Here is a 16,932-nt window from a genome sequence, read left to right as displayed (position 1 = left end):
AGATACAAATGTTGTAAGCCTACATTCATAATTGTTAGAACACAATTTTAGAAAAGCACATACAGATGTATTGCAAAGTCAAAAATTAATACTTCACAGCCAGCTGGTGAACATCTGATGCAATATCTAAAAATAAATCGTTCTTTAGGCGTAAGTTTTCCAAAACAATTGGGGTGGAGAAGAAACATTTGCTCATTTGTGCTGGTCTGGATGTTAATACTTCTAATGCATTTAACTCAGCATACCAGTGCTTTATAGGAGGAATCTTGAGTATTTATTCCTTCTTTTCTTCAGTGAACATACCACTGTGCTTGTCACATAAGTGATCTGAAACTAAAGGCTAGGAGACTCATTATTTTTGCTATAGGAATGCCACCAAATATTAATAATAATAATAATAATAATAATAATAATAATAATAAAATTTTATTTATACCCCGCCCTTCCTGGTTCAGAAAACCAGACTCAGGGCAGCTAACAACAAATTTAAAATACTTAATTGATGCAACAAAAAACAGCATAAAATACAGTATAAAACGTGAATAACAATAAATTTAGAATTCAAAAATCAATTTAGGGGGGAAATCCATCCAATAAACATTAGATGATCACCAGGGCTAATTGGCCAAGTTAGTCCTATTTGGGCCAGTGAGGAGACCAGGGGAGAATTAGCTGTGGGATCCTAGAGCGGATAATCTTCATAAAAAGGGAAGGGGGAGGGAAGGAAGGGGCATAAAAGATCAGGCCAAGTTCAAATTGAAAGCCAGGCGGAATAGCTCTGTCTTACGGGCCCTGCGGAAGGAAGTTAAATCCAGCAGGGCCCTGGTCTCATGGGACAGAGCATTCCACCAGGTTGGAGCCATCACTGAGAAGGCCCTGGCCCTGGTGGAGGATAATCTGACTTCCTGGCCCTCTCTGGCATCTTATTCCCCTTCCCCAGCTGCCTGGCATATCTGAACGGAGACAATGTCCATACTCCTAATGCTACATCCCCCACAGTCACAGGTAACGGGGGTAGAGTACGGGTGGGGATCCCATTGCCCTTCAGATGTTACTGAACTACAACTCCCATTATCCCTATCCACTTGTCATTCCGATTGCTGCTGGAGGGAGTTGTGTCCAACATCTGGAGGCCCACAAGTGCCTCACCTCTGACTTACGAGTTTCAGGACCCCAAAAGATGGTGCAAATGCTTGCAACAGTTACTCTGTGTCTGGATTCTCTTGTAAAGCAGCTTGGGAGCAACATTCACGATAGGCCCAAATGGCTATCACGCACTCCATCTCTTAAGAGTCAGTTCAGGTGTGCAACGAGCCACATGGTACCTGCCTGAAGCACAACCACACAAGACTCCTCCAAGATTCAAGCTGTTTGCATGAAGCTGCTCACTGTGCATGCAGTTCCATCAACTTTAATCACACAACAACAAATGCACAGTGGTGGGTGGGAAGACTGGGTTTCAGGGACAACCCATATAAAACTTTATGCATCGAAAGGGAGGGAGGGTGTAGCGAAGGTCTGGCTAAAGAGAAATAAAGCAATCTGTTTTTAAAAAGATGGAACAAAAGATGCCTTTTTAAAAGTGGTGTGATGAATATGGATGCACTTGGAGCAACGTAGCGGCACAGAGAACTACTTGCCCTGTGGAACTGTCTCCATACACCTGGATTCTAAGCTACCTGCATCCATGAATCAGGTCCAACATGGATGGGTGAATCCTCAGAACAGTCACCGTGTGCCCACTGTGACAACTATTACCTTAAACACTTGCTTAGAAGAGTGGGAAGAGAAAAACAGCATTTCACTATTCTTCTACCAAACAGAGGAACGGATTCCTTCTTTGGAATTCTTCTACCTGAAGGAAAAGTGCTGGAAAAGCTATTCATGTTTTTTACAATTATGACAAGACAACAGTGTGCCATACTCCCTAAATACATATGTAATCCTTTAAGACGAATAAGAGTTAGCTTCATAATTGATACAGTAGGAGGAAGGCATATAGATTTAAGATAAATGCTCTTCCTTATACAATGGAAGTATATATATATAGAGAGAGAGAATATTATATTTGACATTACAAGTACCTTAAAAATATGAGTCATTTTCTTGACATCTGCTATTTTGTGCCACTATCACTCCCTCTAATAGGGAACTCAAATGATGAGTGCCAATTAGAGCCAAAACGGGACTACAGAAAAAGGAACATGTTGTGTTAGTTTGAAAAGAAAAATGAAGGAAACTGAAAAGAGGAGTGGAATGTTATTACATCTTGTAACTGAGGTAGCCAATGTGGTGCCCTCTATATCTAGGACTACAACTCCCATCTGCCCCGGCCAGCAGGAACAATGGGAGTTGATGTGCCACATCTGGAGGGTGCCATGTCTTATGGTATCCTGGAGAACGGATTAAGTGACTGCAACGCTGGGCAGGAGATAGGATAATGATGTGTTGCAACATTCTGTTGCTGGTTTCACTTGAATTCTAAAGAATCCAGGTTCAGACCTCTTGTTCGTGGCTTTTTGCGAGAAGAGGGGTAATCCACACTTTGGTAATGTGTTTTAATAAATGAATATTATGGAAGACAGAATTATTTCATGTATGGCAATGAACATACCTGCATGAGATCTCGTTTATGAGATCCCATTGGCAATATGCTTCTTTTTTATCGATTTTTATTTTTTTATTGATTTTTTTATTGATTTTTATTGAAAGCCATAAGTTTTCAGTATTTTTTTTTTAAATATACAGTATGGCAATTTAAAACCAACCAACATTGTGTACGGGCTAACCTATAAAACTTGTAAAGTCAGATAGGTATTGTTAATAACCACATTGCTCCGGACACGGAGCAATGGATCCAAACTACAAGAAAGAAGATTCCACCTAAACATTAGGAAGAACTTCCTGACAGTAAGAGCTGTTCGACAGTGGAATTTGCTGCCAAGGAGTGTGGTGGAGTCTCCTTCTTTGGAGGTCTTTAAGCAGAGGCTTGACAACCATATGTCAGGAGTGCTCTGATGGTGTTTCCTGCTTGGCAGGGGGTTGGACTCGATGGCCCTTGTGGTCTCTTCCAACTCTATGATTCTATGATTCTATGATTCTATGATTCTATGATTTTGTCAAGAAAACTTTTCCCCCCCCATGGTAGCTTCTGGCAGTGTCAGAAACAGCCTTTGGAGATTTTTAGGTAATTGCATCTGAAGTGCCTGCCTACTCAGGAAGCGTTCCAAATGTATCATTTCAGTGATTCCAGCATGAAGCAAGTCTAACTTGTCTTGTGTACTTTTGTGACATCATCCCGTTTGCTACATCACCCTCAATTACTACGTAGCACTTTTCTATGTTCAAAAGTGCTCACCTCCAAATAGGTATGCATGGGATGGCAGCAAAACTCATCTGCACTTTCAAGCGTTATTGTTTAGTATCTTTGCATGTGGACAAAGAGCCAAGCAAAATTCTGTCTCCTGTGAGTCAGATAATTGTGTCAGGCCAAAAACGCTATATAAACTATATGACACAAAGCTGTGAATTATACACCTGGACTGAATAAATAACCCCACAGAAGTTATTAGCCTCCTTGGATTCTATGCTGGTACGAAAAAGAGTTGGGACACTTCCTGAACGTGTGTGTGTGTGTGTGTGTGTGTGTGTGTGTCACAATAGCAATTAAAATGTAACTGGCTGTATTAGCTTTGACCCAGTTTTAATAATTATAACCAGTTATTATGCATACTTCAGCAAATATCTGAATTTCCAATTGCGAAAGTTTAAAATCTAAGAAGTCTGCCGTTAGCCACAGGCGACAAGGAAATTGCATGCAGGAAAGTGATCAGGCGGATGGAGAAGGGGCAGAGTGCTCTGCGTTTCCTTGGGTGAAGAGAGGACTATAAATATGGTAAATAGATAAATAGATAAATAAATAAATAAATAAATAAATAAAGTTGCTCACAGAATGCACAAGACTAGGAATCAGCAACCAATTTGAAGGTGGGCCAACCACCATCCGGGCCCTAGAGATCCAATAATGATAACTGCTTTTCCAGACCTTCCTCTTTAAACTTTCCTTTGTCTTAGATGTCAGTCAAAACATTTAACTATTCATCTCCCTTGCTCATCTTCCACTTGTAATACGTGCAGCCATAGGAACAAGTCCTTCTGTACTCCTATTATATTAATCAATTGATTGGCATAATTAATTATTTCAACCAACTAAAGGCAGATATCTGGCAGTCCCTAATATAGAGCATCATAATCATGAAGCTCATCTCACTGCCTCGTGTCAGTGGTTTAATGTGGAGATTAATTACTGGGACATTCAACAGTTTGGAGTAGACACTCCTGTCTTCTGGGAACTGGCTGGAAAAAGATTAAAGGACAGTGGAATTAAATAATGATGTACACAGAGTAATTATGAAGATACAGGACATATTAGATCACAACTTCCTCCAGATATATCACCTTTATACTCTGTTATTCTTTTCTCCTTGGTTTAATGAAACAGGAAATACCGGTATTTCTAATTTGGGGTTTGACTAAGAAATCAGATGCATAGGATATGTACATTTCCCCACTAACATATAACCTCTGGACTAGACCTCAAAGACATTGTTCTGTGGACAATGTGTGAGTATGCGAGAGAGGAAGAGAATGAATACACCAATCGTTTGGCAAACGATTAGTTCATCACAGCTTATATTTCAATTGCAAAGATAGTAGGAGAGACCAATTCTGTGGTGGATATTTGGCTCTGAAGTCCCTGACATATCATAGTGATGGTGAAAGTCACTCACTATAATGAGCCTCTGGGAAAGACAGAGACAAGATGCTTTTTGTTTTACTGTGAAAAACCGTATCATGTGAATAAGTCTACCAAGAAATACTAAGTCCTGTAAAAAGAGAGCGAGAGAGAGAGAGAGAGACGTTTTAAGTTGTAGCACTCTTTCTGGTATTTCTTGCATAATTTATTTTGTGTCTGTGCATACAAAAAATGAATTTGTTCAAAAAAGCATAATCTGTACCAACAAACCAACAGATTATCGGAACCCAAATTTTAACATGACCTGTAATTGTAATTAAATTAGAATGAAAAGGGCAATAGGAAAAGAACAGTTGCAAAACCTGGAGTGTGTGCACTCACTGCTCCAGCAACACAGATGGGCATATGCATATGCAACTGAATACTGCACAATATTGCAGAATGAGAAGTAAACCCAATGCAACAAAGTAAGCCTGTGGGCACCTTGGCACAAGCACAGCTTGAAATATTAGTTCCAGCATTTGCCTAACCTATCAAATGTACACCCTAAAAATAAGATTGTGAATTTGTCTAATTGGAAATATAACTGCATTTCAGGCATTTGATTTTTTTTTAAAAACCCCCAGATTTATAACCAACTTAGTCTGCTATGTTGAACAGTTTGATAGAACTAGGTCAAATCTTTCTCTAGATTTGGCTCTGGCCAATCTCAGTCAATTCACCTATGTCTTGAGAATTTATTTCTGTTCTTTTCTTTTTAGTATTTATTCTAGACCTTGACATACACTGGCTCCATGAAAAGGTAGAAAGTGGGAAGCAAAAGAAGGAACCAGATACCAGTGGTCTCTTGTCTATTTCACTAATTCTAATCTTACCGAGTCTGTTCTTAGCTCTTTTTTGTTAACAGATCAGTGACTACATCACTTAGAGAAAAGGGGCGGGGGTGGAGGGATGTCAGAAGAGAAATTGCTTTTTTAAATGGAGGTGACAAGATGATAAAACAAAAAGACAGCAGATGCCAAATAGCCAGGTGCATGGTTCTTTAAGAAAGAAAGAAAGAAACTTGCCAGCGAATCATATAGAAAATAAGATTTTACATAGATGATGAAGAAATGTATTTTCAGAGTGGAGCTTACAAGTTAAATGTAAGAGGAGGGCAGTTGCATAGTATTTGAATTATCTTTTCTTAGTTTGCAGGATGTAGGGTCTGGAATATGTAAGGCTACCTTACCTGATTGGCTGAGCAGTTAAGAGGCTGCTTTAGCATGTGAAAAAGTCAGAGAGTTTGGTGACCCAAGCACAGAGCAAGACCCCAAGGCTAGGCTCTCCATGTTCCACCATACTATGAATACTGTCCTCGGTAGACATGAAGGCATGGACAAAAGTTGCAGCCTGAAAGGGGAGATAGCTGCAATTTGAAAAGGGAGGTTTTGCACTATGAATGACCTCTTCTGGAGACAATCAGCTGCGCACACATGACCCATTCTTAAGTGTGCAGAGCAAAATAAGCACAGAGGAGCAATGTGCTCACTCTCAGTCAAAATGCCCACAAAGTGAATACAGTGGTACCTCGGGTTACAAACTTAATTCGTTCCAGAGGTCCGTTCTTAACCCAAAACCGTTCTTAACTTGAGGCACGCTTTCACTAATGGGGCCTCCCACTGCTGCCGCACTGCTGGCGTGCGATTTCCGTTCTCATCCTGGGGCAAAGTTTGCAACCCGGAGCAACTACTTCCAGGTTAGTGGAGTTTGTAACCTGAAGCGTTTGTAACCCGAGGTACCACTATAACATAGGGCTTTCCCCTTTGTGGTTCATTAGATCACTTTTCCCAGGGTTCCCAATTGCAGAGAAAGTGCCATACACACAGATGTTCTGCAGAGATATTTAATTGAAGGTGCATAAGTTGGGGGCAGAGCATGTCACCTTGACCCTCTGATACACCCCCATGGGCATTCATTTATTTACAGGAACAGAGTCATTGCAAATTAGGGATTAGAATTTAATTCATAGGCTTGTTAAAGCGTGTTTGAAGCTCCATCTTTTAGTTTGCATCATAGCGTTGTCAGTCTGCCAGACGCAACTCCTTGAGATTTGCAAAACCAACTATTGTAGCCACTGCCACACTCTGCTGTTCTTGTTATCATGCACTGGGCAGAAGCCTACATGTTTTAAACACATAACAAAAGAGAGAGGTTTTGTCATAAGCATGCAGGTTGTGCCACGAGAACTGCTCTCACATTGCACTGTAGTAAATTCTGCAAATTTTAGCTGGCATGTAAAGTGGATGGTGTAAGCACAAGAATAGGCTTTCAGAAAAGGGAGGAGAGGGACTATAGATAAAAACGATTCACCACCCACCTTTCAGACTGCAGTGAATTATTCTACCACACATTTCTTCTCAAACCACGCGCCGCCACTGAACAATTTCTGTTCTCATCCTGAAGCAAAGTTCTTAACCTGAAGCACTATTTCTGGGTTAGTGGAGTCTGTAACCTGAAGCGTATGTAACCCGAGGTACCACTGTAGAATCTCCTGAAAAGGGCCACAGCTAGCAGGAACCCCACCCAGGAGTGCTCCGTGCTGCAACACTTTATTGCAGGTACCACCTGTGCTTCCAAACAGCAGCTGGGGAGCTACCAGTAGGAGAGAGATACTGTTTTCATGTCCTGTTTGTGGGTTTATTAGAGGTGTCTGGTTTGTCACTACAGGAAAAGAGTGGTGGATTAGGCAAACTGTCTGATCCAGCAGGATTGCTATGAATCATGAAGCAGTGCGACAATCACGATGGAAGAAACCCAAATACCACAAGAGTGACACAATCATGAGAGATTATGTTAGGGTGGGGTGGGGGGAGAGACAGAGGGTGCTGCAACGAAACCCATTCTCTAAGTAGTGATTTCCAACTCACCCTATGAAGAACAGAGATATTTCCCCTCCATCCCCTCTATTGACTGTGCAAAAAGACTTATCCAGCTTTACTGAAGATCAGCCTCTCGCTCTCATCTCTGCCTTGCAGTCTTTGTTTCTGGAGCACTGCCTCTCCCATATAACTTTATCATTAAAAGGCATTTGTGAGCTGGATTCCCTTTGAAATGAGCACTTTCCGTTAAAAGCTTCTGGACTAGCTTAGTTAAGGTTCAAAGGTTAAGAGCAGGAAAAAATGAAAAAACAAAGGACCTACACCCATTATCACAAATAATTTGGTAAAGCCTCAGTAAACAGACATTAGAATCTGAATTATTTAAAGCTTGAGGGTAAACTGAAACTTACAAGACAATTCTATGAGTATTCAAAAATCAGCTCTACTCATGTCAATGAAATTATTTCTCTCTTTTTTAAAAAACAAAAACAAACCACAGGTCCCTAGCATGACAAAGAAAAAGCTATTTCATGCACCTAGGAATGTGATTCCCCCCCCCCACCAGCCCTTCCCCAAGCTGCTGAAACTTATAAAATATATTTGCTTTCTTTATTACATTTATATCCCAACTTTCCTCCAAGGAACTCAAAATGGCATACTTGGCCTCTCCTCCCAATTTCATTTTCACAGCAACATTGCAAGGTGGGTTAAGCTGAGACTAAGTGAATGACTGGCTCGATGTTATCCAGAAAAGATCATAGCTGAGTGGGGATTTGAATCTGGTCTTACCCTGTCCCTAAAGGTAAAGGTAAAGGACCCCTGACAGTTAAGCCCAGTCACAGTCCACTCTGGGGTTGCGGCACTCATCTCGCTTTACTGGCCGAGGGAGCCGATGTTTGTCCACAGACAGTTTTTCCAGGTCTACTTGCACTTTTGCCGTGCTTTTGAACTGCTAGGTTGGCAGGAGCAGGGACCGAGCAACGGGAGCTCACCCCTGTCCTAACCCGTGCCTAATCTCTTCATAACAACTGATAACAGTTTCATAACAGTTTGATGTCAAAATTTGTGCTTGACAACTCAGCAAAACTGGAATAAGAGGTTATCTGAGCTTCTACTCCCTTTTCCAGGAAAGCAAGCCCACAGAAAAAGCCAAGCAATTTTTTCCCACACAATTCTTGCATGCAATTAGGTATTTGTGGAAAGCAATTATCTCGAAGTGTTGTAATTGAGAGATGTAATACTGGCACTTCCATACAGAAAGCAGAGGCGAGTTCTTGACAAAATGACTAAGGGTACAATCCTCTGTATGTTAACTTTGGAGCCAGCCTCACTGAACTCAGCAGGACTTTGGGACAAACATGGATAGAGAGTTACTTAAGATGTAGGAGTGTACTGTACTTTCTGTCAAAATGGCAACAACTTTGTGTTCCTACTACATTTGCATTAAGTGATTTAAGCAACTGAGGAAAGATGAAAAGCAGAATACTGAATGGAATACTATGGTGAATAATACTGAAATCTGAGGTGGTCATGAAGACACCCTGCTAAATAGGGTGAGATTAGCACCATTAGAAGCTGTATCCATTTCTAGGTCAAAAGGAGACTTGCAAATAGAGAGTAAGAAATTCTAATCCTCAAAGCAGGTTGTCAAGTGTATTGTATGTCATGTGTCTTTGGACAGACATTATTAAATCTTTGTGTAAAGCCAGTGTGGTGTAGTGGTTAAGAGCGGTAGTCTCGTAATCTGGGGAACCGGGTTCGCATCTCCGCTCCTCCACATGCAGCTGCTGGGTGACCTTGGGCCAGTCACACTTCTTTGAAGTCTCTCAGCCCCACTCACCTCACAGAGTGTTTATTGTGGGGGAGGAAGGGAAAGGAGATTGTTAGCCGCTTTGAGACTCCTTAAAGGGAGTGAAAGGCGGGATATCAAATCCAAACTCTTCTTCTTCTTCTTCACACGGAGTCTGATTCTACGCCTGCTTACTACATTCAATGAAACTTGCATCCAAGTAATCATACATAGGACTGCAAAGAAAGCAATCATTCTCATTAGATTGCTAGCTGTTGCAGTTAGGTTATAATCAGTGAATAAATGTCAACTGATATACAACTGTATTAACTATAAAAGTGAGCGACAGACATATTTCAGCGTAATAAGCAGAGATACAAGTGAGCCTTTTGTATGCCCCAGTCTGCGAACCAGCTGAAAACACTGAAAATGGACACCTTGCCTTGAATATGCACCTTCAGTCTGCAATTTTCATTATTAGCAAGGCATTTTCAAAAGAACCAATTGGCACAAGTTTGAATGAACCTATCTTGGTGGCGCTGTGGTCTAAACCACAGAGCCTAGGGCTTTGCCGATCAGAAGGTTGGTGGTTTGAATCCCCACGATGGGGTGAGCTCCCGTTGTTCGGTCCCAGCTCCTGCCAACCTAGCAGTTTGAAAGCACGTCAAAGTTCAAGTAGATAAATAGATACCGCTCCAGCAGGAAGGTAAATTGCGTTTCCGTGCGCTGCTCTGATTTCTCCAGAAGTGGCTCAGTAATGCTGGCCACATGACCTGGAAAAACTGTCTGCGGACAAACGGCGGCTCCCTCGGCCTATAGAGCGAGAAGAGTGCACAACCCCAGAGCCGTCCCTAACTGGACCTAACGTTCAGGGGTACCTTTACCTTTACCTTAGTTTAACAAGTTGAGATATAAATTAGCTCTTGGCCCATAGGCCCTTCACTTCTCCCTTTGTGGCTCACCTGGGTGCAATGACAAAGTCTTCACAATTAACCATAGTTTCTATTAGGGAAGCTTTGGTTACCCACTTCAGGACAAGCCATGACCTGAAACCAATGTCAAACCATCATCCTGAAATTTTGGTTACGCGTTTATATGTAAAAAGAATGCAAACATGACTCCGTAAGGGGGAAAAATGCTTCTGATAAAAGCAAGTAAGTTAACACGATTACTTTCCTAACTTACCCTACAAAATAAAGACCCACTGTCTTAAGACATTTAAGTATCCTTTAAAGGAGGAAACGTTGAACCTAAGAATATTATTTAGAAAGTACCATTCACAGAAAGCCACATTCTGAAAGGACTCTGAGGCAAAATTAAGGAGACAAAACCCGCTTTAAGTAACTTGTGGAATATTCTTATGGAGTCAGTTAATAAGTAGACTCCAGGACCCCATTAAAAGGGTCTGTTAAATAAGACTTTGTCAACGAGGTAAAGTTTGGCACCTGCTTTGAGGCCTATTCGACAACCTGAAGTGATGTAGTCCCCTGTGTTACCTCAGCAGTCTATCAGCTTATTTAAAATCAATATTTAAGCCTAGTTCACACGGAAGTGGTAAAACTACCCCTTCAGACCAAGGGGGGAGCCCATGGGGCTGAATGCTCCCCTGTTATTTAGCACTTCAGAATAGCTTGCTTTGTCTATGCTGTGTCTAGGATAATACAACAAGTGTAATTCAAAGTATAGTAAAATGATCCTCTGCATACGAAGGGCTGCCTCTGGAAAACATTTGGAAACTTTACTGATCCAGAATGTGGCAGCCAGGCGGTTAAGTAGACTCTTCTTGGTGAAACTATTTCACTAGCAAACTTACAAGATCGTCACATGCACCCAGTTTGTCTGGGGAACAATGCAAAGGGCTGGTTTTAACCTATAGAGTCACAGTATGGGGGTCAAAGTTAACAAGAGGACCACATTCTCCCATATTACCTTGACTAGCAATTTTTCCAGGTGTCCCCACCTTTTCTGTAGGAGCCCCGAAGGTAGAATTCCCTCTCCACAATTCAATTTGTACTGTCATTACTATCTTTTTTTTTATGCCAGGATAAGGCCATCCTGTTTACCTAGGTCTTTAATTGTAACTAATCTGCTTTAAATCAATACAGTATTTCACTTAATTAACTTAGGGGGTTTTTTTTGTTGGTATGTTTTATTGTTCTAAATTGAATTTCTATGTTGCCTTTGTCATGGAATAGCAAGATAAGAATCTATTTGCATAAATAAATCTATATTGGCTCTTTATGCAAGCTTTCTCTCTCTTTCAAACCCAGCAAACAATGGTTTGCGCCCCCCCCCCAAAAAAAAACCAGATCAGGACCCCAAACAACATTTTAAGCACAACTTCCAAACAGTTTTGCTGGGGTGGATCTACACACACACGGGAAAAAATACTATAAACAAGAAAGAAATTAAATCGTTATAACAAAAGAAAAAAACATTATGGAAAATCGCATAGATTTCTTTTTTACTCTCCAGCGCCATCTGGTGCATGTTTATAATGCATTCAAAACAGAGTTTTTTGACTAATGTAGCTGAGTCCATGGTCTTTCCTAATTCATAAGTTCCAAATGTTTATTTTAGAGGGCAAACTCTTGCCCAGGGGATTGGGGGGGGGGCATGGTGGGAAAATCTGAAAAGCATGGGTGTGAAGAAGCTGTGGACGCCTTTCCACCTTCTGTGTGTCTATTCAGAATTCCCATCTACTCAAGCTGCTTCTCATTTAAAAGTAAAATCAAAATAACAGGGAACGGGAGATGGCTGACATGCATTTGTGCATCACATGTAATGAACGTACTGGGGCCAAATCTCTATGGACACTGGTGGATTTGCTTCCCTCAAGGAACTCTGGGGATTAGAGTTGTGAGATTCTGCAAAGTCTGTTAGAGACCCATATTTCCTTTGCGGGATTTTGTGGGGAGAAGCCATGACAATAATGGGCGACAGCTGGGCAGAGGACTCACAGCATTTTTACTGACTTCATACCACTTTTCGAAGACATTCCTGGAAGTCAGCAGTCTTAGAATTGGCTAGTTAGTTCAAATAAACTACATTACCTACTGCATCACACCCCTCCCTTGTCCTTCTGAGGTTGCCAGCTCCCTATATTGCCATGATACTGACACCTCGGAGCCAAGAGACTCTAAACCTAGCATACTTATGTATCCCTGGCCTCCTCTTTCACCCTGCCAACAGTACAGAACAACCCATCTCTAGGCCACGTGGTTTCCCCTAGTCCTACTTTTCCATTGACTTCTTTCTTCAACTCCAATTTTTCTACCACCCATTATTCCCTTCAAATCCTTACAAACTGTTCCCTCCAATTCCTGCTTGACAGGGGGCGGCTTACTTTGTGCCCCTTCTTTAAGCCGCTCTCTCTTGACCAAACTCTGTTGCTTCCCTTTAAGCACCGTGAAGCTGTTCTCTCCTCAGTTCCCCCCTCTCCCATGCCCTTTCACCAAAAATCTCATTCTCTACCATTCCTATGTTCCACTTCCTCAGTCCATTGCCTATGGGGCCTCAGAGCACCATGTTTCCATCGAAAGGCTCTCAGGCACACAAGGCAACCCAAGGAGCGCTCTCTTCTCCCAGTTCCTGGGGGAGAAAAACACCGATTATGAGGAGATTCAAGTGTAACTGCAAGTAACTAAACCCATCCTCCATAACTCGGTGGAGTACAAGATTTTATGAGCTGATTTTATCAAAAAACTGTTGTACTACATTTTGCCTCTATGGTAGTTTACCTATGTGAGAATTCTGCATACGTTTTTCCTGAGTTTAGGCAGGAGAAAACGGGAGCTTCTCTCTCTTTATAAAAAGCAATAATGTGAACTATGTGAAAGCCATATATTGACATTGCACTATATAACGAAAGGGTAGTTATAAATGATTCAGAAATAAATATTTGGCCTGGGTATCCTGGTAAACATATGCAGACCATCAGGTTATCAAATTGCTCAGTGTACATCCAATTCTGGGCTCTTAAAAAATGTGCATTGTTAAGAAAGTGTTTGTTCTTTACTGGTGAAGAATAAAAGAGATTATTGGATGTTTGAAGTAGAAGGGAAGAGCAGAATTGTGACATTCCAGATAGGGAATACTTGTGAGCAATAAAAAGCAAAATATTGTGGATGGGAAACAGCCACCTTCTGACAAAGTTGTTTTTTGTGTTACAAACACACCAGTTTATTTTATTTTTTATTAATGTCATACTAGTGTTAGTCCTATTCATTGGCATTAGAGTATTATCTAAACCCCAGGTGGCATGGTTTTGTTTTGTTTTTAAACTATAGTGTTATCATCCTAAAAGAAGGATCCTTAAGACCAAAGTTCCTTCAGAGAGTCTCCAAGACAATAGTATGTGCTTTAGGACAATTGATGGTAAAGAGTGTTGAGAAGGACAGTCATAGCTGCAGCTCACCCCATAAAAGAGATGAGATGACAAAGAAAAAAGAACCTGCAGCAACAAGCAGAGGGGAGCAACAGTTGCACCCCTTTCTTGGACTGATAGGAAGCCCCATTTCCACCTATCCAAATGGACCAGTCTCTTGCAATGGAGACTGAGAACACTTGGAAGGAAAAGAGGCAATATGAAATGGGCAGCAGCATCACCATCATGCGCTCCTACCATGGGTGTACTGAGCAGACTTACCCAGCAACACCAAGGGAGGAAAGTCAGAGCTTGTGTTGCTGAGGCTACCATTGCTAAGACAGTCCTGCAGCCTAGGCAACAGTCAATAACTTTTGCTCTGTATGTCCTTCTTTTTAAAAATTATCAAGACTTACGTGCATGCATCCATCCATCCCATAATGTGTTAATGAAAAAGAGAAGTGGATAAGGTCTGTTTCCCTCTACCCTGCCTCCATTCCATATAGAATATCACCTTTACTACACAGGTTAAACGCAGAAGGAGTTTAAAGAACTCCACAGCAGAGGATGGAGCAAGAGAGACAATTAAGTTAATTACAGACAGGTAGGTAATGTAGAAAAGGGAGGGGCACATCACCAAGCCCTCCACTACACCAGGAGAAACAATAGCACTATGTCATATTTGAAAGCTTTGAGCTGTTATTTTGATAGGTCTAAAAATCACTACAAAACAGCACTTTAAAAAAAAACTTTTTTAAAAAGCAGGACAACAGGGAAAATGCAGGAATGTAACAGTGTGGAAAGCATATTCCTTAGAATCCAGGAGACAAAACAAGTAAACAAATGTTGTCCATCTTGGGAGAAAAGGCTAGGGCAGAAGTACTCAAAATGACCCTCCAGGAAAACTAGACATTTTTACCACACAATTATCTTCACACATTGTATTAACTGACATTTAGTGTATGATCAGTTTGGGTTAGTATTTCAGAAAAGTGGTATATTCTATGTAGATCATTATAAACGCCAACCTTAAAATTTAAGAGGTGTTCTCAGTTAACTATCACAGCAGTTATTATTCTGCATTTTCAAAAAGGATTCTTTTCTGTTGTGTTGTTGTCCTGTGTTTATCATGAAGGGAAACAGCTCTTCAACGGAACAACAGGGAAAGCATAAAGGAAAGATTGTCAACTTAACCATCAGGCTTTTCCCTGGAGCAAATAATTTTGGAGGTATAACAAAGGACTGAAAACCGATAGATTCCTAGCTTAATTAATAATCAGATTGTATTCATGAAGTGTACAGCATTTTACTGTTTTATGACACTGATTCGCTTTTATTTAAAAACCTACAAGCTATGTCACCAGTATACAAGTGACCTTTTTCAGAAATGGGGTTTTTTTCCAGTCAGGTGTTCCACACGGAATAGTGTTGTCAGAATTATTTCGACCAAGGACTTATAAACCCATGAGGTGTTCAAAATGCCGTACATGAGATCCGGAACATGAGGTAAAAGGTATGTGTACCTCTGGGTATGTGCGGAGCATTTTACCTCCTTCTCACAGCTTAACTACTCACAGCTGTGCTATTAGACAGCAGTTTACAGGTCTGAGGCCTGGGCTCCAGGCAGACTTGCCTGAACCCTGCTTTCCTCATTTTAGAAATGAGGCGATTAGCCTATTTCAAGGAAGTTGAAATGTGCATCAATGTGCAGTTCCCATTTTCAAAAACAGCAACAACACTGGATTTTTCAGCAGGGTCAAGCGCATAGCCCCCCCCCCCATCCAATCCGATACTAGCAAGCCTGCTGGTCATTTATCAATGAATTTTTGCCTTGAATGCCATCACACAGGCACGTTGCCCACCACAAAACCATCTGCATTGGTAGCATCTGAGGGAAGGAGTGACCAGGAAGGTGATCTAAAGCTTAGCTCGAAAAGCCTCTCTAATCAAAATAAAATACCTCCTTGCCTTTTGAGTGGGCATGGTTTTGGTGTGTGTTTTTTTAAGTCAGTGTGGCAGCATTGGACCCATGCTGCTAACATCGGGCCAATGCTGGCGACCCACACACACCCCTCTTATTCTTCAGGGAAGTTTGATCCGTACACCCCATATAATCCCCACTCATGAGGCTGTCTGCCTACGAACTGCAAAGCCCCCTCACCACCCCCACCCCTAGAGCCAACATCTCCAGAGGCGGAGAGACCCCAGTGGCCCAAATAAAACAAGCCCCACACGAGCGAGTTGGGAGCTTGTTTGCCTATGGGAAGAAGTAGAAGAGGGCAGCCCTTTCCCTGGGGGGCTTGTGGGGCTGGAGAGAGAGAAAGAAGCATCCAGATCCCAGATCCCAGATCCCAGCCTCACCTTTCGAAAACCATGCGGATCATGAAGATGCAGAAGGCCAGGGGGAAGGCCAGGTAGAGGTCCTCCACTTGAGGGAAGGTGGCTTCCTCGGTGCTCTTCAGATCCGCCCAGGTGACATTGTGCGGCAGCCAGAACCTCTCGTTCCAGAACCAAGCGAGGATCCCTGCCATCTTTGCTTTGTCTGGCTCGGGCTGCTGCTGCTGCTCCCCCACCGGCTCCCTGGCTGCCCGATGCTGCTGCTGCTAAGGATGCTCAGCAGCTGCCTGCGTCGCGCGCGCGCGCCTGTGCTCGTGTGTGTGTGCGCGTGGCCGGCTTAAATAAGCTCCTGAACCCTGGAGCGGCGACAAACCGCGATCGCTGACGCCGCTCTCGAAACACCGCCCTGAGCAGCGGCCGAGCTGGGCCCGCCCAGCCTCGCAGCTTCACTCGCTCGGGGCGAGGAGAGGGAGGGAGGGCCGCCTCTGCCTGTCATCACAAGGTGCTTCAGGGACGCGCCCTCTGATTGGCTTGCAGGGGCGTCAGGCAGCGGGATGCGCGCAAACCCTCGCGCGCCCGACGGCGCCCTAGTCTTGCCTGTCGCTGCTGGGTCTGCTTGGCGCCTGGTTTAAAGGCAGCAATTTGGTGCTTGGCTTCTCTTCTCTCTCTCTCTCCATATACATCTCTGTCTATCTCTATACTCACAGACCGTTCGGCTAGGAGAGATTATTTGTTTATTTATTTGATTCTTGATAAGTAAGAACCTATTTGCTGTTGTTGTCAGGTGCAGAACACCCCCAATGCCTAGGTGTTGTTGGGGGGA

General features: G+C 42.4%; 1 protein-coding gene across 2 annotated transcripts in view; it reads right to left on the bottom strand.

The window, feature by feature from the left end:
- The window catches only part of CERS6 (ceramide synthase 6), an 82,185-nt gene extending 65,598 nt beyond the window's left edge, over nt 1–16,587 (bottom strand). The window contains exon 1 of one of the 2 annotated variants that reach the window (XM_028747725.2): nt 16,134–16,587. In XM_028747725.2, coding sequence (XP_028603558.1) covers nt 16,134–16,303 — 170 coding nt within the window. In that variant the 5' untranslated portion in view covers nt 16,304–16,587. The remainder of the gene's footprint in view (nt 1–16,133) is intronic. The other variant, XM_028747734.2, reaches the window with a different exon arrangement.
- Nucleotides 16,588–16,932: the final 345 nt, after the last annotated feature.

Source organism: Podarcis muralis, chromosome 1, assembly GCF_964188315.1.
Source record: "Podarcis muralis chromosome 1, rPodMur119.hap1.1, whole genome shotgun sequence".
NCBI lineage: Eukaryota > Metazoa > Chordata > Lepidosauria > Squamata > Lacertidae > Podarcis > Podarcis muralis.
This window is presented reverse-complemented; position numbering and strand designations above follow the sequence as displayed.